This window comes from Babylonia areolata, chromosome 5 (assembly GCF_041734735.1).
Source record: "Babylonia areolata isolate BAREFJ2019XMU chromosome 5, ASM4173473v1, whole genome shotgun sequence".
Classification (NCBI taxonomy): domain Eukaryota; kingdom Metazoa; phylum Mollusca; class Gastropoda; order Neogastropoda; family Buccinidae; genus Babylonia; species Babylonia areolata.
Genome location: NC_134880.1, coordinates 39217323 through 39239385, shown reverse-complemented (window position 1 = coordinate 39239385; position 22063 = coordinate 39217323). Strand labels below are relative to the sequence as shown.

Below are 22063 nucleotides of genomic sequence, written 5' to 3'. Positions count from 1 at the left end.
TTTGAGTAACACACCAAAAGACGCACCCGTGAAGTGGGTGATACTCGACTGTGTGGTCCCAGTCTTCCCATTTATGCTTATAGCACATCTGACTCTGGACAGGAGCCAGCCGCTGACCGAAAAAAACAGAGAACAGAAAGAAACAAACAGTCCGCTATGAATCGATCCTGCGTCTTATAGCGGTCAGTCTGCGACGCTAACCACTTCACAATGGCCACTGGTGCAATGATGATCTTAATAGGAAGGATAAAGGAGGGTGGAGAAGTGTGTGTGTCTGTGCGCGCGCGCGCGTGTGTGTGTGAGGGACTGAGGGTGGTAGTGTTCGTTTAATGGGTTGGTGGTCAGGGTATGGATGAGCTGGGCGTGGGGGTGGAGGTGTGGAGTTTGGAAAGTTAAAGACCACAGTACTTTTAATGAAAGAGAGAGGCTGTGAGGCTGGGTGGGTGGGGGAGATAGGGGAAAGAGCGAGAGAGAGGAGAGGGAGAGAGACAAGACAAGACAAGACAACACACAATTCTTCATTTCCGATGATAATAGATAAGCACTGATGCGCTTTTTTTTATATCCAGCCCTCGTACATAATAGGGTCCACACTACGCAGTACTAAATATATTTATACAAGGCATATGTAAGATATTGAAAGAGAGAGGGAGAGAGAGAGAGAGAGAGAGAGAGAGAGAGAGAGAGAGAGAGAGAGAAGACACACTGACAGACAGAGGCAGACAGACAGAGGGAGAGGCACAGAGAGAGGAAAATGGTTCTGTGTGCTTCAAGACGGTCCGTCGCCTCTCTCTCTCTCTCTGTCTCTGTCTCTCTCTCTCTCTCTCTCTCTCTCTCTCTCTTCCATCTTCGTCCTTTTATTCCCTGACACTGACGTTCACCGGCACACACACACACACAAAAAAACAACAAGAAAAAACGCCATCTGATAAACGAGATAGAAAGAGGACGCGTGACAGACGCTTTTTATGTGAGGAAGTAGGTGTGTGTGTGTGTGTGTGTGTGTGTGTGTGTCTGTGTGACTGTGTCTGTGGGGAGGGGGTGGGGGGGGGGAAGGGGTGGTTGGGAGCTTGGGGTGGTAGGGGAGGGGGTTGGGAGTTAATAGTGTGTTTGACACAGGCGAAGATGCACGATCGAGCGCGCGTGTGTGTCTGTGTGTGTGTGTCTGTGCAAGCTCGTCATCACTAACAGGTCTTGAGGCTGAATATATATTTTGGTCTGTTGGTCTGTTTACTGTTGTTATTAGTTTGTTACTATTATATTAGGTTTTTTGTTGTTGTTTTTAGTCTACTTACTTTGCTTTAGTTTTGACATTTTATTTCTGATACATACCCAGTATGCGTAACGTGTGCAAGCTTGCTTTGTGTAGGGAAATGTGCGTGCGCACGCGCGCGCGCGCGCGCGTGTGTGTGTGTGTGTGTGTGTGCGCGCGCGAGTGTTTGACTACATTCGCACACTTTCACGTATTTATCATGTACGTGCGTGCGTGTGTGCGAATGTATGTGAATGTGTGTGTGTGGATGGGTGTGTGTGTGGGGGGGGAGGGTATGGGGTGGAGGTGCATGCGCATATGCGAGAGAGAGAGAGAGAGAGAGAGAGAGAGATTTGCTGTGTTTAAGGACTTATAGAACACTGTAGATCAACATCGATTCCTCATTTAAGATAGCTTTAGAACGTTTAGTAAAACCCATTTATATTTCGACAATGTACATTGTATACAACAAGCAATAAAGGTTTTTTCGTTGACTCTCTATCACATCTCTGTGTTTTAATTAGAATGTAAGCTTCGTTTTGAAAACCACTAGAGCGAACAAACCAATCAACCAAGCAGCCATCCAACCAAAAATTAAATAATAATCATTGCCCATTCAAAATATACTACTCAAAAGGTTATAAGGACTAAATAATAAAGACACAACGCCACATCAGAGATTAGATATACCATCCATGTAGTTTCGTAGGTTAGAAATGTCATCAATGGAATTCAAAATGTTAGAAACACCAACATTGTCATTTCAAAGGTTAGAAATGGCATCATTGTCACTTCAAAAGTTAGAAATATCATTGTAATTTCAAAGGTCAGAAATGCAATAATCATAGTTTCAAAGATTAGAAAAGTGATCATTTTTTTAATTTCAAAGGTTAACATGTCATAACAGTATTTTGAATGGTTGGCAATGCCATCACTGTAGTCTAAAAGTTTAGAAATACCATAATCGTAAATGAAAAAGTTATAAAAATGCCATCATGGTAGTTTTCAAAGATTAGAAATGTCATCACTGTGATGCCAAAGGTCAGGAATACCACCACTGTAACTGATCCAAGTCAGAAGCAAGCTGAAGCACCACTGGAATGGACACAACACCTGCTTGAGACCGCCTCAAATAGTCTTTGCTTTCGATTCTGAGTGTAAATATTTGAATACTTCTTAAAGTGTTTTGTTTTGCAGCCAGTGTCTCCTCCATCCGAAACACTACGCAAAATGTGTTGTTTTTGCCGTTGTTGTTGTTGTTGTTTCTCTTTGCATTCCATAGAAGTGATTTTTCAGGAAATATTGTTATATAACCAAATAAAGATGTGTATATTTCTTGATAGCACACACACACACACACACACACACACACACACACACACACACACACACACAACACAACACACATTCGTGAGTCCTGCAAAGAGAATGGCGTGCAAACCGCTTCAGTACTTTTTGAACAATGTATTCAATAACAACTTACTCAGCAACAAGAAGGACAATTTCAGTCTAAGACCCTCAGAACTATATTGTGACAAAAACGTATACAATACAACACAACAGAAAACAGCGAAACGCAACATAACACAGTACAATACGAATTCGTGTACAGCCATATAGAAAGAAACGCTCCAGTTGTTCAATGTCACAGTTTGGTTAGTAAGTAAAGGCCGCGAGATTGCCGTGCAGGTGAGTGCAGCCACACACTCTCTGGTCAGTTCTGACCACAGCTATCTTATTGACCTTTGGGGGGGGCGGGGGGGGGGGGGGGGGGGGGATCGATTTACGCCCCTACAGCCCTTTCTCGCAAGTTTGATTTGGAAAAATGAAACTGAGCGTCTAGTCATTCAGATGAGACAATAATAAGCCGAGGTCCCTGTCACGAATAAGATTTCTGTTACATATAAAATTAAAAATGTGATAAATACCCAGGCTCACACCTTCCGCTGCTACTTCCGACCAAGGACAATAACGAAATCATTTTCATCTCCCTTTCTTGCACATTTATACTTCCGGATATTTTGAACGATTTTTGTGCGCTCCTTTCTGATTGGTCGGACTGGAGAGTCGGAAGTTGGGATGAGGAGTCAACGGTTGGTCTTCACTTTTTGGTTTGAGAGAGATGCGAGTATGAAATGTGTAGAGAGAATGCTGTAGGATGAAAGTAGGATGAATGTATCTGGAATCTGAAGTGCCAGGCTGTTGAGTACCAGCGACCCTCCATGTGCCATTTTGTGTAGCTGGCTCCCTCCTTAGGGTGCAGTATGTAAGTTTTGGTTCTTCGTCTGAGCTCGTCTTTTATTGCTATGTCTAAATCTAGAGTGATGCGGAATTTTTGAAGTAGGTAAGATTTGAACTGAATGAAAGAGCATTAGGCCGGTGCTAAGAATATGTTCATGGTTATATTTGTTGTGGCAAGGGGAAGGGGGGTTGTCATTTCAAAATATCCGGAAGAATAAATGTGCAAGAAAGGAAGATAAAAATGATTTCGTTATTGTCTTTGGTGGGAAGTGGCAGCGGAAGGTGTGAGCCTGGGTATTTATCACATTTTTTAATTTTATATGTAACAGAAATCTTATTCGTGACATTTGGCGAGCCTGCCAGTCCCGTGTGTGACAATCACTTGGCGCAATGAAAAAAGACCTCCACCTCCTCCTCACCACCTCAGGCCCATAACTACAAAGTAGTCGTTGGGGGAAGCCTGAGGACCGCAGACGCAACCTCCCTTCTCCATCTGTCTCTGTCGGCAGCCGCTGGCAGTAGCTCACGTGTGTGGAGTCCGGTCCATTGTTTGATGTTTTCATGCCAGTTCTTCCGCTGTCTTCCTCTTCTTCTCCCGCCCTCGATGGTGCCTTGCATGATTGTTTTGGACAAGCTGGTGTGTCGAGTGTTGTGTCCAAACCATATCAGCTTGCGTCTCTTCACAGTTGAAAGGAGAGGTTCCTGAGGTCCAGCAAGGTTCTCAGTTCTGCTCCGTACATGTTCATTGGTCCTGTGCTCGATCCAGGGAATTTGAAGGAGCTTCCTCAGGCATTTGTTCTCGAAGGCAAACAACAGTGTCGGCCTTTCACTAGAGAAATCCCACTGTCTGACTGAGCGCGTTGGGTTGTGCTGCTGGTCCAGAAATCCGCCGAACATATGTGGGTGTGGCGTGTATGGGTTTGTCCTTGAGAAACTGAAACTGAAATTCTGCCCACCCACCCTCATGTTGCTGTTCTCTAGAAACTAATCTGTATCAGGCTGGCATCAATTCCCATCAGCACAAAAATGGTCTGTCAGTGTTTTGGTCTGCTGGCGCGGTCATGAAAGCAGCGTACGTGTGTAGCCAGTTGAAGCATTTTCGCCTCGCCTCCTGCAGCTTTCTACGTGTTTTTGTTCCTTGCATGACGATTTGTACACACACACACACAAACGCACGCACACACACACACACACGCACACACACACACAAACGCACGCACACACACACACACACACACACACACACACACACACACACACACAACACAACACAACACAACACAGAGAGAGACAGAGATACAGAGACAGAGACAGATAGACAGAGGCAGGCAGACAGACAGAGGCAGGCAGACAGACAGACAGACAGGCAAACAGACAGACAGACAGAGGAAGGCAGACAGACAGACACAGACAGAGGCAGGCAGAAAGACAGACAGAGGCAGACAGATAAACACAGACAGAGGCAGGCAGAAAGACAGATAGAGGCAGACAGACAAACAGACAGACGGGAGGCAGACAGGCAGACAAAGACGTAAACGAGACAGAGAAGAGGAGACCATTACGATTCACACAAATACCCAAAAACATAGCATTCCTCGCATAGCATTTCTTTTTCCACATCTGTCCACATCGTCCAACAGGTTATCCCACGTGGCCACACAGGTTTAATCACAGTGTGAGGTGCACAGTGGCGGGTTGAGCGGTCAGCGTGAAGGTGTGTGTGGTCACCTGCTGGCCCTGGTGACGGACGTGCACCTCGTAGTCCCCGTGAAAGCCCCGCACTGTCCACTGCTCACCGGACTCTGCCAGCACGTGAGTCTCGTCTGTCATCCACTCGCGCTCCAAAAGGTCAAGGACACGCCGACCGGCCGCTGTCAGCTGGGGAAGAGAAAAAAAAAGAAAATTAAATAAACAAACAACCCCATAAAAAACAGACAAAACAAAAACAAATACAAAACAAACAAAGCAAAACAAAACAAAAACACAAAAAAACAGACATTCATTTACTGCTCGTGAAAAACGAGCCATTCATTAATTCTTCTGAAAAATAACAATTCGCTAACAATAGCCAATCATCATAATAGTCGTGAAAAAAATAGCGATTATTCAATTATCGGGGGAAAATTGCAAAACAACAATTCTTATGAAAAAATAGCACTTGAATAATAATCTGAAAAAATGACAATTTATCAATACTCGCAAAGAATAGCAAATCACTGGTTTACTGTCATGGAAAAAAAGCAGTTCATTGATACTCATGATGAACAAAAAAATTCATTAACAGTAATAATAACAACTGAACTGAATGCTCAAAAGCGCACGAAAAATAGTATAACCTTTGGGCATAGATGTGTCTCTGAACACAAAATAAAGTCTGCATAAAAGGATGATACATACATACATGCATCCATCCATCTATCCATACATACATATATACATACAGACGTACACAAATGCTTGCAAACAAATTACACACTATCCATACATACATCCATACAGACGTACACAAACGCATACAAGAACATACATCAATCACAGTGAACAGACCAATCAACAATCAGTAAAACAAAACAACCAATCAGCAGATGATGAATTAATTTTGTTCAATGTTCCGTCCCACAAACTGGTGTTTGCAGATATTTTGTTAGAGTGACGATTTTTACATTTGAGTGTTATCACTTTGGAGAGGAGAGAGAGAGAGAGAGAGAGAGTGTGTGTGTGTGTGTGGGGGGGGGGGGGGGGGGGGGGGGGGGACCGGGTAGTTGGAGGGGGGAATTAAATCAATCACTGAACTTCTCGCAACTCTAAAAAAAAAAAAAAAAAAAAAAATCCAATTCCGGGGTGCCCATGACCTCAAAGTTGTCGCCCGTGACCAAGGCCCCGTCCTCTCCCCGCCAGGTGGTGGGTGCCCAGAATCCCCACAGCATGATGCCCTGCACTGCCGGGTGCCCGTACAGTGCCCGCAGCGCCCTCTCGTAGTACTCAGCGCGCTGGTTCTCGTCCTTGGCCACTGTGTCCAGCTCTGTCACCCAAATGGGTATACCCGCTTGGGCCAGGGTGTCTAGGTGTTCCTGGCATTTGAGACACACACACACACACACACACACACACACACACACACACACACACACACACACACACACACACACACAGACTAAAATACTTCATCCGTGGAAAATCACACAATGTGAATGAAATGTGAATCAAACTGAAACTTAGTTGTTCTTTTTATTATATGCCTGAAGACAGGTAGGTATTTAATATTTGGAAAAAAAAACCCAAACAAAACAAAAAACGGAGGCAGATAGATAGATAGGCAGTGAGAGACAGGATGGAGAAGTGTGAATAACGGAGAAAGAAACACAGAAAGGGACAGCGAGAGAGACGGGAAGAATTAATGAATGAATGAATGTTCTTGAATGAGGGCTGTGAAATAAGCAAGAACATGTTTTTTTCTTCTCATCCGGCCTTCATGGCAAAGAAATTCAACAAGCAAACAAAATAAAATAAAAATACAATAACACTGCTACAACAACAACAACAACAACAACAACAAAACAACAACTATTACTACTACTACTACTACTACGAATTAAATAGAATGAAATAAATGAAAGAGAAGAGAGAAAGAACAAAACAATATCATAGCAAGAAAGACAAGATACAAACACTAAAAAGGACACCACACACACAAACGAATAAACCTGCATATGCATAAATGTATATAACCATCCAGTTTTGTCATAACAAGAAGAACAATGATATTACGAAGAAGAACAATAAGTAGAAGAAGAACAATAATAATAACAGGAAGGAGATAGAGAGAGAGAGGGAGAGAGAGAGAGAGAGAGAGAGAGAGAGAGAGAGAGAGAGAGAGAGAGAGAGAGAGAGAGAGAGAGAGAGAGAACAATAACTGAAACAGGGCGCACACACAAACGTATCCACATGCATAAGCATAAATGCAAACACGTACACACATCTCTAATAAATAAACACATGACCAAATGCATCCATACATAGAAAAGCGTGTGTATATATATATATATATATATATATATATATACACACACACACACACACACACACAGATATATAGATATATGCTCACAAATTAACGTACAGAGGGAAATAAAGGGATACAGATAGTCAGACGGGCATGCTACGATAAAAAAAGAAAAGAAAAAAGAAAAAAAAGAGAGAACGCAAGAACGCAAGAATTTTTATGGTCATATGACCCGTTACACCTGATCTTGCCTGCAACGATAGAGTGAACCGTAATAATAAAATACTATGGACATGAGAGAGAGAGACAGACAGACAGACAGAGACAGAAAACAAAAGGGGAAAGGAGGTCACCTTGACAGCAACAGGATCAGGCTGTGTATACGGGTGGAAGTGGCACTGTACACCCATTCCGTACAACCCCACCCCAGCTGCCTTGAACTCCCGAGCTTGATTCAGGTAAGCCTGCAATGCGACCATGACAAACCAGTGACACTGACAGCAAACACCTTGTACTGTACATTGTAACAGACTATCTGGTAGACAGTGGACAGTGAAAGCAAACATCTTGGAAACACCTTTTTCAGACTGTTTGGCAGACAGTGACAGTGACAGCAAACACCTTGTATACACCTTGCACTGTACATTTTTTTCTATCTGGCAGACAGTGACAGTGACAGCAAACATCTTGTAAACACGCTGCACTATATACGCTCAGAAATGGACTGAAGAAGAAGAAGAAGTACACCTTATCAGACTATCTGACAGGCAGTGACAACAAATTTCTCCAGTTGGAGATAATAAAGTTATTCTTATCTTATCCTGTACTGTACAATGTATCAGACTATCTGGCAGACAGTGACAGCAAACACCTGCACTGTACAATGTATCAGACTATCTGGCAGACAGTGACAGCAAACTACCTGTACTACACACTGTATCAGACTATATGGCAGACAGTGACAGCAAACATCCTGAACTGTACAATGTATCAGGAACCTCGGCGTTGTCCTTGACAACACACTGTCCATGCAAACATTTTTCAGTCAAACATGTCAATCCTGCTACTGTCAGTTGCGACGCATCAGTTCCGTTCGGAAATATCTGTCCACCAACGCAACATGTAGACTTGTCGTTTCTCTCATTCTCTCTCGCCTTGACTACTGTAACTCCCTATTGTCTGGTTTGCCTGTTTCATGCATTCAGTCCCTTCAGCGCATACAAAACTCTGCTGCCCAACTCGTCTTCAGAAAGAAAAGATCTGAGCACATCACTCCTATTTTGCAACATCTCCATTGGCTCTCTGTCTCACACAGAATAAAATATAAGATCAGCACTCTATGTTATAAATGTATTCACAAATCAGCCCCTTCCTATCTCTGTGGCTGCCTTCACCTCTACACTCCATCTCGCTCTCTATGATCGGCTTCGGATCCCCTCTGTTTACGTACACCCAGATTTAAACACTCCACTGTTGGACGCCGTTCTTTCTCTGTCTCTGGACCTTGCATTTGGAATGAACTTCCTCTTTCGCTTCGTCAGGTCTCCGCACTCAGCTCTTTCAAGTTTGGCATTAAAACCTATCTCTTCACAAGATAGCCTCCCTTCCCTGCCTCTTCCTTGTCTTCAGTTTCTTCAGTTTTAGAGTTATGCATGCGTGTAAATGACTGGTTTGAAAGCGCTTAGATTTGTCTCTGCACAAGATTCAGCGCTATATAAATACTATCATTATTACTATCATTACTATCTGACCGACAATGACAGCAAACACCCTATGCTGTACACTGTATGCTGTACACTGTACCAGACTATCTGGCAGACAGTGACAGTGACAGCAAACAATCTGTACTACACACTGTATCAGACTGTCTGGCAGACAGTGACAGTGACAGCAAACAACCTGTACTACACACTGTATCAGACTATCTGGCAGACAGTGACATTGCTATCAAACACCCTATATTCTACATTGTTTCAGACTATCAGGCAGACAGTAACAGCAAACAACAAGAACTGTACATTGTACGGTCTTTGGTGAAGGCTATATTGCAGACGGACTCAACAGCCGAGTGATTAAAGCAATGGGCGTGCAATCTGAGTGTCCTGCTTTCTAATCCCAATTGTTGCATGAATATATCATTTTGGCTTATATCTATCAAAAGTGGAGATTTTTCCGATCTCTCATATCAACATGTTTATTTGCAGGCTAGCAACAGCCTGATCCCCGGGGCTTCGTGTGTATACGCATGCAGAAGATCAAATACGCACATTAACTCTCTCCATACGAACGGCGAAAGAGACGACAATAACAGCGTTTCTCCCCATTTACCACCATCAAAATATTACAAGCGGAAGGCTCTTATACTGAAGACGTGAATGTTGACAAAGAATACGACAATTTTGACGACGGAAGCTAAAGGTTGGGTCATTCAGACACCCACTGGACATCCGAGGGGTCTGTGTAGAGGAGAAGAGAGGACTGGCCGTACTGAGTGAGTTAAAGACCCCGTAACCGGCATGCACACCCCAGAAAATGGAGTATGGTTGCCAATATGATGGCTTAAAAAATGATCCTACTCGTAAAATACCACTCAAGGGAGACTGTCAAAAGTGTCCTGAGAGAGAGAGTGACTGACTGGGGTCATCTGTCCAGAGGCGACGACGTTGACGTCGTTGAGGAAGAGGAGGAGGGAGTGTGTTAAAGGTGTCCTAATAGAAGGGAGTCTGTTAAAGGTGTCCTGATAGAAGGGAGTCTATTAAGGGTGTCCTGGGAGAAGGGGTTCTGTTAAAGTGTCCTCACAGAAGGGGTTCTGTTAAAGATGTCCTGATAGAAGGGAGTCTGTTAAAGGTGTCTTAATAGAAGGGGTTCTGTTACAGATATCTGATAGAATGGAGTCTGTTAAAGGTGTCCTAATAGAATGGGTTCTGTTAAAGATGTCCTGACAGAAGGGAGTCTGTTAAGGATGTCCTGATAGAAGGGGTTCTGTTAAATATGTCCTGATAGAAGGGAGTCTGTTAAAGGTGTCCTGATAGAAGGGGTTCTGTTACAGATGTCTTGATAGAAAGGAGTATGTTAAAGATGTCCTAGTAGAAGGGGTTCTTTTAAAAAGGTCCTGATAGAAGGGAGTCTGTTAAAGATGTCCTGATAGAAGAGAGTCTGTTAAAGGTGTCCTAACAGAAGGGGTTCTGTTACAGATGTCCTGGTAGAAGGGAGACTCTTAGAGGTGTCCTGATAGAAGTGAGTCTGTTAAAGATGTCCTGATAGAAGGGGGTCTGTTAAAGGTGTCCTGGGAGACGGGAGTCTGTTAAAGATGTCCTGATAGAAGGGAGTCTGTTAAAGAGGTCCTGATAGAAGGGAGTCTGTTAAAGATGTCCTGATAGAAGGGGTTCTGTTAAAGAGGTCCTGATAGAAGGGAGTCTGTTAAAGATGTCCTAATAGAAGGGGTTCTGTTATAGATGTCTGATAGAAGGGGTTCTGTTAAAGATGTCCTGATAGAAGGGGGTCTGTTAAAGATGTCCTAATAGAAGGGGTTCTGTTAAAAATGTCCTGACAGAAAGGAGGGAGACTGTCAAAGGTGTCCCAGGATAAGGGAAATTGTTAAAGGTGTCCTTAGAGAAGGTAGACTGACCTGGGTTAACTGTCCAGAAGCGATGACGTTGAAGTCGTCGAGGAAGAGCTTGACGGAGAAAGTCTGTTTAACTCACTCAGTACGGCCAGTCCTCTCTTCTCCTCTACACAGACCCGTCGGATGTCCAGTGGGCGTCTGAGTGACCCAACCTTTAGCTTCCGTCGTCAGAATTGTGGTATTCTTTGTCAACATTCACGTCTTCAGTATAAGAGCCTTCCGCTTGTAATATTTTGATGGTGGTAATTGGGGAAAAACGCTGTTAATGTCGTCTCTTTCGCCGTTCGTATGGAGAGAGTTAAAGGTGTCCTAATAGAAGGGGTTCTGTTAAAGATGTCCTGGGAGAAGGGAGACTCAAATGTTTCCATGGAGAAGGGAGTCTGTTAAAGGTGTTCTAGGAGAGAAAAAGAAGACTGTCAAAGGTGTCCCAGGAAAAGGAAGACTGACCTGGGTCATCTGTCCTGAGGCGACGACGTTGAAGTCGTTGAGGAACAGCTTGACGGAAGGGTCTGCGTGGTGCGCCATGCGGAAAATGTCCAGGTTGTAGTGAGGGTCGTGCAGGGTGTCCTGGAACCACTGGCCGTGCAGGTTCTCGTTGTTCACATCCCAGTGCTCCAGCCTGGTCATCATCATATTCACCATCATCATCGTCATCATCATCATCATCGTCGTCGTCGTCGTCACCATCATCATCGTCATCATCATCGTCGTCGTCATCGTCACTATCATGATCTTCATTGGCATAACTAGCAGCATCACCATCATCATCATCGTCGTCGTTGTCGTTATCACCACCATCATCGTCACCACCATCATCATCAACACCATCATCATCAACAGCATAACCATCAACATTATCACCGCCATCATCATCATCATCACCGCTATCATTACCGCCATCATCATCATCGTCATCTTTGTCGTCATCTTTTTTGTCATCGTTATTGTCCTCAAACACTTCAATAATCACTTTATCCTTACCGTTGCTAATGCCATCACTATTATTGTACCAATTCTTTATTCTGAATGGTTATCATCACTTAACCCGGACTCCTGTTATCACAGTAACTATCTGTATACTCTGACATTTGTGATCATTGTAACCATCACAGTACACCCACCCTGCTTCTTGTCATTGAAACCACTGCTTCATCATGGCTGCTTTTATCAATGCCACCACCACTGTCATCATCAATAAACTTAGCGAGCTGTATCAACTGCATCAATACAGTCGATTGAAATATTTGTATTTGTATTTGTATTTCTTTTTATCACAACAGATTTCTCTGTGTGAAATTCGGGCTGCTCTCCCCATGGAGAGCGCGTCGCTACACTACAGCGCCACCCTTTTTTTTTTGTTGTTGTTGTTGTTGTTTTTTGTATTTTTTCCTGCATGCAGTTTTATTTGTTTTTCCTATGGAAGTGGATTTTTCTACAGAATTTTGCCAGGAACAACCCTTTTGTTGCCGTGGGTTCTTTTACGTGCGCTAAGTGCGTGCTGCACACGGGACCTCGGTTTATCGTCTCATCCGAATGACTAGCGTCCAGACCACCACTCAAGGTCTAGTGGAGGGGGAGAAAATATCGGCGGCTGAGCCGTGATTCGAACCAGCGCGCTCAGATTCTCTCTCGCTTCCTAGGCGGACGCGTTACCTCTAGGCCATCACTCCATATATCCCCCCCCCCCCCCGCCCCCCCTCTGCCTCCTCCCCCCTCCCCTTTCAAGGAATTTGGTGTGGCAGTGAAGAGATACTGACAGGCCGTGCGTGATATTCATGACGTCATTGATACGTTTTTCCACGGCGTGACGTAAGGCGTTCCCTGTCAGTTCCTGGATCCAGGGCTGGATGTGGCGAGACACTGACCACACTATGTTGTGGCCACGCACCTTCAGTCTGCACACCGCACGTGCGCACAGCAGGTTGGACAGGTGTCTGCCATGTGTCATGTAGGTAGCTAGCCTGTCTTGATATGTAGGTAGCTGGACTGCTGTGTAAAATATGGAGCTAGCCTGTCATGATCTGTAGTTAGCTAGCCTGTCGTGTTACGTAGTGGCTAGGCTGTCGTGGTCTGTAGGCAGCCAGCCTGTCATGTGTCATGTAGGCATCTAGCCTGTCCTGTTGTGTAGGAATCTAGACTGTCATGTTATGAAGGCAGTTAGCCTGTCCTGTTATGTAGGCAGCCAGACTGTCATGTTATGGAAGTAGCTAACTTGTCATGCTATGTAGTAGCTAATCTGTTGTGTTACGGAGGTAGCTACTGTGTCATATGTTTTGTAGGTAGTTAGCCTGTCATTTTATGTAGATAGCTAGCCTGTCATGTTGTGTGGTTAGCTAACCTGACGTATCATGTAGGTAGCTAACCTGTCATGCTATGGAAGTAGCTAGCCTTTCATGTTATGTGGGTAGTTAGCCTGTCGTCTCATGTTAGTAGCTAGCCTTTTATGTTGTGTAGGTAGCTAGCCTGTCGTGTTATGTAGGTAGCTAACCTCAAGTGTTATGTAGACTGTCATCTTCAAAAAAATAAAGACGGACGGGAAGACAGAGATAAAAAGACAGAGAAACACTGACAGAAAGAAAGACAAAAAGGATAAAGACAGAGAAACACTGACAGAAAGAAAGACAGAAAGGATAAAGACAGAGAAACACTGACAGAAAGAAAGACAAAAAGGATAAAGACAGAGAAACACTGACAGAAAGAAAGACAAAAAGGATAAAGACAGAGAAACACTGACAGAAAGAAAGACAGAAAGGATAAAGACAGAGAAACACTGACAGAAAGAAAGACAAAAAGGATAAAGACAGAGAAACACTGACAGAAAGAAAGACAAAAAGGATAAAGACAGAGAAACACTGACAGAAAGAAAGACAAAAAGGATAAAGACAGAAGAAAGGACAGAGAAACTGAGACAGCATGAAAGACAGAGAACCGTTGACAGCAGGGAAAACAGAGAAACAAAGACAAAATAAATGACAAAGAAATATTGACAGCAAGGAATACGGTAAACAAAGACAGGAGGAATGACAGGGGAAACAAAGACAGAAAGGATTACAGAGAAATGACGGCAGTGGAGGGAGACAAAGGGACAAAGACAGAAGCGAAGACAGCCAGCCAGAAACAACGACAGAAACACAAAAGGACAAAGACAGACAGAAGACAGGACAGAGAAAGAAAGACAGAACGGATGACAAAGGGACAAAGACAGACACAGCAGACAGATGAGGACGAACCCATGGTCCTTCAGTCCATGGATGGCCTCCAGAGGTTCCTGATACCGCAGTTCGCCCTGTCAACAACACACACACCACTGCGTGTAAAACACGGGCTGGGGTTGACGTTACCTTTCGTCGTCGGCCTCCTTCCGTCTCGAGAGACGATGGCTGCACCAGAAATGTAGTTACTGATGGGCGTTGCACTTCCTGCCGTGGCTGTGTGGACCAATCCTGGAGTGGCAATCTCCACTGCATATGGGACAGTTATAGGTAGATGCTGCTTGGTTTACAGAATTTGACTTGCGTGTGGCTCTTTTTCTCCTCAGCGAGTCAACGTGGCTTCCCTCTACTTGCTTCACCCCTCTCTGAATGGCAGATTTGCAGGGTCCACGTGAGTCCGCAAGGCTTTCCCAGGACTGCACATCAATACCTGTACTTTTCAGGTCCCGTTTGCAAGCGTCTTTGAATCTCAGTCGGTGACGGCCTTCAGACCTACATCCCTCTGACAGTTCGCCATACAGCAGATCTTTAGGAATGTGGCCTTCATCCGTGTGGCGAACATGACCGAGCCAGCGTTACCTTTACTCTTACATATTTATATAGTTTTCCTTTGATCTCTTCTGAATGGGGGTATCGATGAATGGTGGTGGAGTACGGAGGAAGGTTGTTGTGATACAAATGTTTTCATTGTGTTTTGATCCTCTTTTCTTCTTTTGTTTGCAGAATATACTTTTTTTTCTTTAGTTCTGCCCCTCTTCACGACAAGGGCTGGTTGTGAAAAGTACCAGCAGCTGGTAGTCTTCTTCTTCGCCTTCTCTTCTCCTCTCTCTCTCTCTCTCAGGCGTGCACGCACACACACACACACATACACACACACATTCTCTCTCTCTCTCTCTCTCTCTCTCTCACACACACACACACACACACACACACACACACACACACACACACACACACACAAAGTAGTGCGCACTCAATCACGTATGCGTATAAGATTTCCAGCGTATTTTTGAAAAACATGTATTTTGAAAAACATGTAAAATGTTGCTTTGAATGATCATTTTAGATATCTTGTAAGGAATCACTGTATTATGACTTGGTGATAAGGGGTGGGGGTAAGGAATGCAAGAGCAGGCGATCAGTATTACGTTTAAATATTTTAACATCAAAACAAAAAAAAGGAAAATTTTAACAAACATTTTGACAAAACTCAGACTTGTACCGCGAACCTCCGTCCTCTTTTAGCACCCTAAATCATTGCACCTATTGGTCACATTCCCATGGCTTGGGGGACGAAAAACGGAGAAAGCAAGATGACTGAATCAGCATCAAAACTGAGTACAATAACGAGCAAAACAAAAGTCAAAATCCACTGAAAACGGGTTACATCTACTAATGGTAATATCGATTCATATATGCACAATAATTGCCGGTAAAATAGGTGCATTAATTCAGGATGCTACAATGGGACGTTACCATGACTTGGTGATAGGGAGGGTTAAGGAATGCAAGAGCATGCGATCAGTGTTACAGTTAAACATTTTAACATTTGAACAAAAAGGAAATTGAAACAAACATTTTGACAAAGCTCAGACTTATGCCGCGAACCGCCTTTTTCCTTTTCACTGACGAGTCAAATGCGAAAAAACAAAGCCATGGAAACATAGAATAGAATAGGATATGTCTTTTTTACCAAGTGTACTGGGATCAGAAGGAATATTGGGGAACGGGGGATAGTACATAAAAAAGGGTACAAATATAAATCGAAAATCATAAACAAACACAGATACAGTAGAATTTTTAATATATACATGTGCATATCGATATAAGAACTTGCACGCGCGCGCGCGCCCACACACACACACACACACACACACACACACACACACACACACACACACAGAGTGGCCTTCTCTTCTAGTATTCTCACCCTGACTTACCTGGTTTCGTTCCATTGCTGGCCACTTGAGGGCGTTGGCGAGAACAGCCCAGTTAAAATGGCGGTGGATAAAATCGCGGTATTTCCCGTTGGCTGCGTTATCGTTATACTCTGCTGTCTTGACCATAGTGCCAAACGGGAAAGACTTGGTCTTCTGCACCACCTGTGACGTCACAACAAGGCCACTCTGCACGCTGGGTCAGTTTCATGACAGGCACACTTCTGACAACAAACCAAACATCACCTCTACCTAACGCCAACCTTCCTGTTCAACAATCAATGTAATTAATTAACACAAGCACATTTCCCAGGTCTGAATTCAAAACAAAATACCATCTCTTCAGAGCGTCAGCTTTTCTTATGTCTAACAAACAATGTAATCACATGACAGGCAAACTTTGTAGGTTTGAATTCAAACAAAATAGAACCTCTTCAGAACGTCAATGCTCATGTTTAACAAATGTGGAGCAGCAGCTTAGTGGTAAGAGAGAGTTCCATGAGTTTGGTTCGGTTCTCAAATACAGATCGGGATTTTTACTCCTCCCTCAGATGGACCTTGTGTGGAGTGTGTGTGCTGGTCATCCGCATGAGACGATAAATCGAGGTCCCGTGAAAAGCATGCTCTCAGTGCAGCGAAAAAGAACCCGCGGCAACAAAAGACAAAGCATCTGTTTCTTTCCTGTCTCTTACCTGTATGGTGACATCAGCAGGGTTCAGCTTTCCGCTGTTGGTCACTCTGTTGGACAGAGGTCAGTAACATGTCTGTCAATCGTCAGTAAAAAAAAAAAAAAGAAAAAAAAAGAAAAAGAAAAAAGATACACAAAAACGGGGTTAGTAACACCACTGTCAGAGGTCAGTAAAGTAAGAGGCCATTGGCATGACTGTCATAGTAACATTTCTGACAGAGGTCATCAAGGACAGAGGTCAGTGGCATTACTGTAAAGGACAGGCTGGTAATATTACTGTCAGACAACAGTTCAGTAAAGACAGAGGTCAGTAACACTACTGTCTGGTTAAGGGCAGTAACGTTACCGGAAGAAAAATGTAAGTAAAGATAAAGGTCAGTAAGATTACTGTCAGACAGAGGTCAGTAACATCACTCACTCTCAGGCAGAGTGACACTGTAGGTTGACAAGTGTGAAGGTGCGCTGAATATATTTACTGTTCTGTCAGATTTGAATAGTGACATTGTAGTGCATATTTTAGCGATAAGTCTGTTTACAGTGACATGACTCTACCCCTTGCCTGGAAATTCCTTCACGATCCTTCTTCCACCCCAGCCTTTCTCCTTGAAACAGTTTTCAGTGGTAACCTTATCACTTTCACTCAAAGGCATGGTTGATCCTTCCAAACTGAAATTTTGGACAGAACTGATTTTGGATACAGACGACAATGAAAAAAAATCAATAGACTTGACACCCAGACAGGCTATTTTTAGACTGACATTGATTGACAGATGGCAACACCTGGCAGCTGGCATGAACGTGATGAATGTCACATTGCACAGCTCCGATACAGGATTTTTTGACATGCTGTTTTGAATTTGACAATTCTCGCATAATCTGCATCCGAACTTTTAGATATTTTGCAGAATTGTTGATAATACCCTAAGGTTACTGTGTGAAAATTTTCAATGAATTCGGTTTCTCTATCACTGAGAAAATACATGTCAAAAAGCGGTTCACTTTTGGGGGACACCCGATATATTGTGTGACAATCTGTAGATTTCATCTGCAGAATTTTGCCAGAGGACAGCCCTTTTGTTGCCATTGGTTCTTTTTTTCAGTGCGCAAAGTGTACATCAGTTAATCGTCCCATGCGAAGGACCAGATGCTCAGTTTGATTTTCCAGTCAAACGTGGGAGAGAGTGGGAGAACGGGATATGAACTCAGACCATAAGGGACACTTTATTAACAGATAAGCGTCTACTACCTTCCTTTCTGAATATGGATGTCTGTGTACACTCACCGGATGTGGATGTCACTTTTACGGACAGCGTTGATGACTTCGTCAGTGGCGTTTCTCCAATCCATGGTCCCGTTGTTTCGCGTCACTTCCGTCAACATGGCGTCGTCCACCAGGAACTCCACAGAGGGCTCGGGACCCTGGATTTTGTACCTGGCTCTCTGCACTGCTGAACCCCCCAAGCCCCACACACACATACACACAGGCACACGCGCGCGCGCGCACGCACACACACACACACACACACACACACACACACACACACACACGAACGCGCGCGTGTGGTAGAAGACAGAGGTTATCTTTTCTTCTTAGCAGTGTTTCTTACTTGGTTTTGTTTTCTTTCTTTCTTTCCATGTTTCACCTTACGTTTTCCCCTTTACTTCTTTCTTTCTTTCTTTCTTTATTCATCTCTCTCTCTCTCTCTCTCTCTCTCTCTCTCTCTCTCTCTCTCTCTCCCTCTCACCCTCCATCCCCCAATCTGATCTGTAGTGCGGCGTATGTTGTGTGTGTTTGTTTTTTATTTGGTTAATTTTTTTCCTATACATTTTACTAACACCATGCTTGTACCTGTATGCCATGTGTGTGTGTGTGTGTGTGTGTGTGTGTGTGTGTGTGTTGTTTGTTTGTTTGTGTTTTTTGTTGTTGTTGTTTTCTTTCTCTGTTATTTATCTCTACTAATACCATGCTTTCATTTTATTTAGTAGTGTAGATCCTATTCAGGGCTGGGACTGGATGTAAAAAAAAGCACACCAGTGCTAATCTATTATCCTCGAAATAAAGAATTTGTCTTGTCTTGTCTTGTCTTGTCTTCTCTCTCTCTCTTTCTGTATGTCGTTCTTTCTTTCTTTCCTTCTTCCACATTACTTTTTGCTTTGTTTCTGTCTTTCATTGTTGCAACTTTCCCCATTCCCTTTCTTTCTGTCTGTCCTTGTTTCATATTACTTTCTTTTCCTAATACTCCTCTTACTTTTCCAAGTTGTCTTGTTCCGCAAGTACTGTTAACATGTTATGCTTTTCCCCCCCTTCTTTTGACGTACAAGAATGGCTGAAAAGTGTGTGTGTGTGTGTGTGTGTGTGTGTGTGTATCTGTGGTGTGTGTGTGTATTCGTGCGTGTGTGTGTATGTGTGTGTGTGTGTGTGTGTGTGTCTGACCAGCATTGGGCACGGTGAACTCTCCGGTCAGCTTGACCCAGCCGTCAGTCACGTGGGCAGACAGATGCGTCGCCGCTGCCTGGTACTGAGGGCCGTCTGCAACCACACACAGTGCTTTTAGTTTCACCGCATCGCCTTCTTCCCTGCAATGTGTCTCCTTTCACGCAAAACTCCCTTTCTCACAAGCTCCCTTATTACTTCCACTTCTCCCACAGCTGTCTTTCCCACAGCTGTCTTTCCCACAGCTCCCTTCTTACTTCCACTTTTCTCACAGTCTTGTTCCTACAACTCCTTTTCTCACAGCTCCCTTATTACTTCCACTTCTCCCACAGCTGTCTTTCCACAGCTGTCTTTCCCACAGCTCCCTTCTTACTTCCACTTTTCCCACAGTCTTGTTCCTACAACTCCCGTTCTCACAGCTCCCTTATTACTTCCACTTTTCCCACAATCTTCTTTCCCACAGCTCCCTTGTTCCTTCCACTTTTCCCACAGTTGTCTTTCCCACAACTTCTTTTCTCACAGCCCCCTTCGTACTTCCACTTTTCTCACAGTCTTCTTCCCCACGACTCCCTTTCTCACAGCTCCCTTATTTTCCCACAATCTTCTTTTCCACAACTCCCTTTCTCAAGGCTCTCTTATTACTTCTATTTTCCCACAATCTTCTTTCTCACAACTTCTTTTATCACAGCCCCCTTCGTACTTCCACTTTTCTCACAGTCTTCTTTCTCACAACTCCTTTTCTCACAGCTCCCTTCGTACTTCCACTTTTCTCACAGTCTTCTTTCTCACAACTCCTTTTCTCACAGCTCCCTTCGTACTTCCACTTTTCTCACAGTCTTCTTTCTCACAACTCCTTTTCTCACAGCTCCCTTCTTACTTCCACTTTTTCCACGGTCTTCTTTCCCACAGCTCCCTTGTTCCTTCCACTTTTCCCACAGTTGTCTTTCCCACAACTTCTTTTCTCACAGCCCCCTTCGTACTTCCACTTTTCTCACAGTCTTCTTTCTCACAACTCCTTTTCTCACAGCTCCCTTGTTCCTTCCACTGTTCTCACAATCTTCTTCCCCACGACTCCCTTTCTCACAGCTCCCTTATTTTCCCACAATCTTCTTTTCCACAACTCCCTTTCTCAAGGCTCTCTTATTACTTCTACTTTTTTCCCACAATCTTCTTTCTCACAACTCTCTTTTCCATAGCTCCCTTATTACTTCCACTTTTTCCACAATCTTTCCCACAACTTCCTTTCCCACAGCTCACTTTTAATTAACTTCCACTTTTCCAACAATTATTCTTTCCCACAACTCCCTTTCTCAAGGCTCTCTTATTACTTCCACTTTTCCCCCACAATCTTCTTTCTCACAACTCTCTTTCCCATAGCTCCCTTATTACTTCCACTTTTTCCACAATTTTTTTCTCTCAGAAAACTCCCTTTCCCACAACTGCTTATTACTTGCACTTTTCTCACAATCTTCTGTCCCACAACTGCCTTTCCACTTCCTGCAGAATTCGTTCTCACAACTCCCTTTCTGCAACCCACCTTCCACAGCCATCTTTCCAACAACCGTCTTTTCCACAAACCCCTTTCAATCCCCCCATTTCCACCTCATTTCCCATATTTTCCTTTCCCACATCCTTCTTTCCGAAAAAATGTTTCTAACAAGCAACATTTCAAACATTCTCGTTTCCACAGCCGTTTTTTTCTAAAATTCTGTTTTGCACAACCATATTTTCAGCATGTTCATGTTAACAATGAGTGATGGCATGCGCTGTGCTTGGAAGTTTAGAATGGGTGAGATTCCAGCAGAGCTGGATACATAACTGTGAGAAGGCAAGACCAGACAAGAGCAGACAAGACATGTTTATTTCACTGCGCGCGCGCGCACACACACACACACACACACACACACACACACACACACACAGAGAAACACACACACAGAGAAACACACACACACACACACACACACACACACACACACACAGCAGCAGCTTAGAGTGGGTGATCCTCCAACACATATATTACAAGTCACCAGATCTCAATAGTCCCAAGTGTGAAAGAAAGGCGAAAAACGACTGACGACCTACCTGGGGTATCAATTGTCATCATCACCTGCAGCTTTTCCCCACCGCTGTCTGTTTGCGTCAGTAGTTTGACGTAGGCACTGACGTCATAAGTGTGACCAGCAGTGACGTGTATGTCTTGTGATGGTCCGTCGTACACATGCTTTCTGTTGGAAAGAGCAGAAATGGACTGTCACCGAAATTTCTACATAAAAGAAAGAAATACGGGAAAAATAGAAAGCGCATGAATGCAGACATGGAATAGTGAAGTGTTCGTTCACAGGCTGGACGAACGTTTAACTGCTCCATTGTCCTGATACATCACAATAGCTGACATTCAAGGCACCCGGAAAATTTTTTTTTACAATGAATGGCCAAAGACGGTATGTGTGAACTTGTACGTCAGAGAAAGAGAGGTGGTGGGGTGGGGGTATTTTGGGATGTGTAATTGAAATAGGTTTTTGATTTTTTTTTAATGAATTAGAAAAATTGTTATGGAGACACCATACAACAGATAACATGGGCAATGACATGTTTTTGAGACAATACGAACCTACAAATCATGTGACGAATGTCTTCACTGTCTGTTAAAAGCAAAAACAAAAAACAA

The 22063-nt window shown here is 43.7% G+C and overlaps 1 protein-coding gene across 2 annotated transcripts in view; it reads right to left on the bottom strand.

Annotated features, from left to right (window-relative positions):
* Positions 1–5084: 5084 nt before the first annotated feature.
* The window catches only part of LOC143282460 (uncharacterized), a 20173-nt gene continuing 3194 nt past the window's right edge, over positions 5085–22063 (bottom strand). The window contains exons 2-12 of one of the 2 annotated variants that reach the window (XM_076588105.1): positions 21478–21620; positions 19393–19488; positions 18241–18406; positions 16963–17008; positions 16274–16435; positions 14352–14407; positions 12879–13016; positions 11569–11740; positions 7850–7960; positions 6346–6564; positions 5085–5371 (exon numbers count right to left, since the gene is read on the bottom strand). In XM_076588105.1, the coding sequence (XP_076444220.1) occupies positions 5162–5371; positions 6346–6564; positions 7850–7960; positions 11569–11740; positions 12879–13016; positions 14352–14407; positions 16274–16435; positions 16963–17008; positions 18241–18406; positions 19393–19488; positions 21478–21620 (1519 nt within the window). In that variant the 3' untranslated portion in view covers positions 5085–5161. The remainder of the gene's footprint in view (positions 5372–6345; positions 6565–7849; positions 7961–11568; positions 11741–12878; positions 13017–14351; positions 14408–16273; positions 16436–16962; positions 17009–18240; positions 18407–19392; positions 19489–21477; positions 21621–22063) is intronic. The other variant, XM_076588106.1, reaches the window with a different exon arrangement.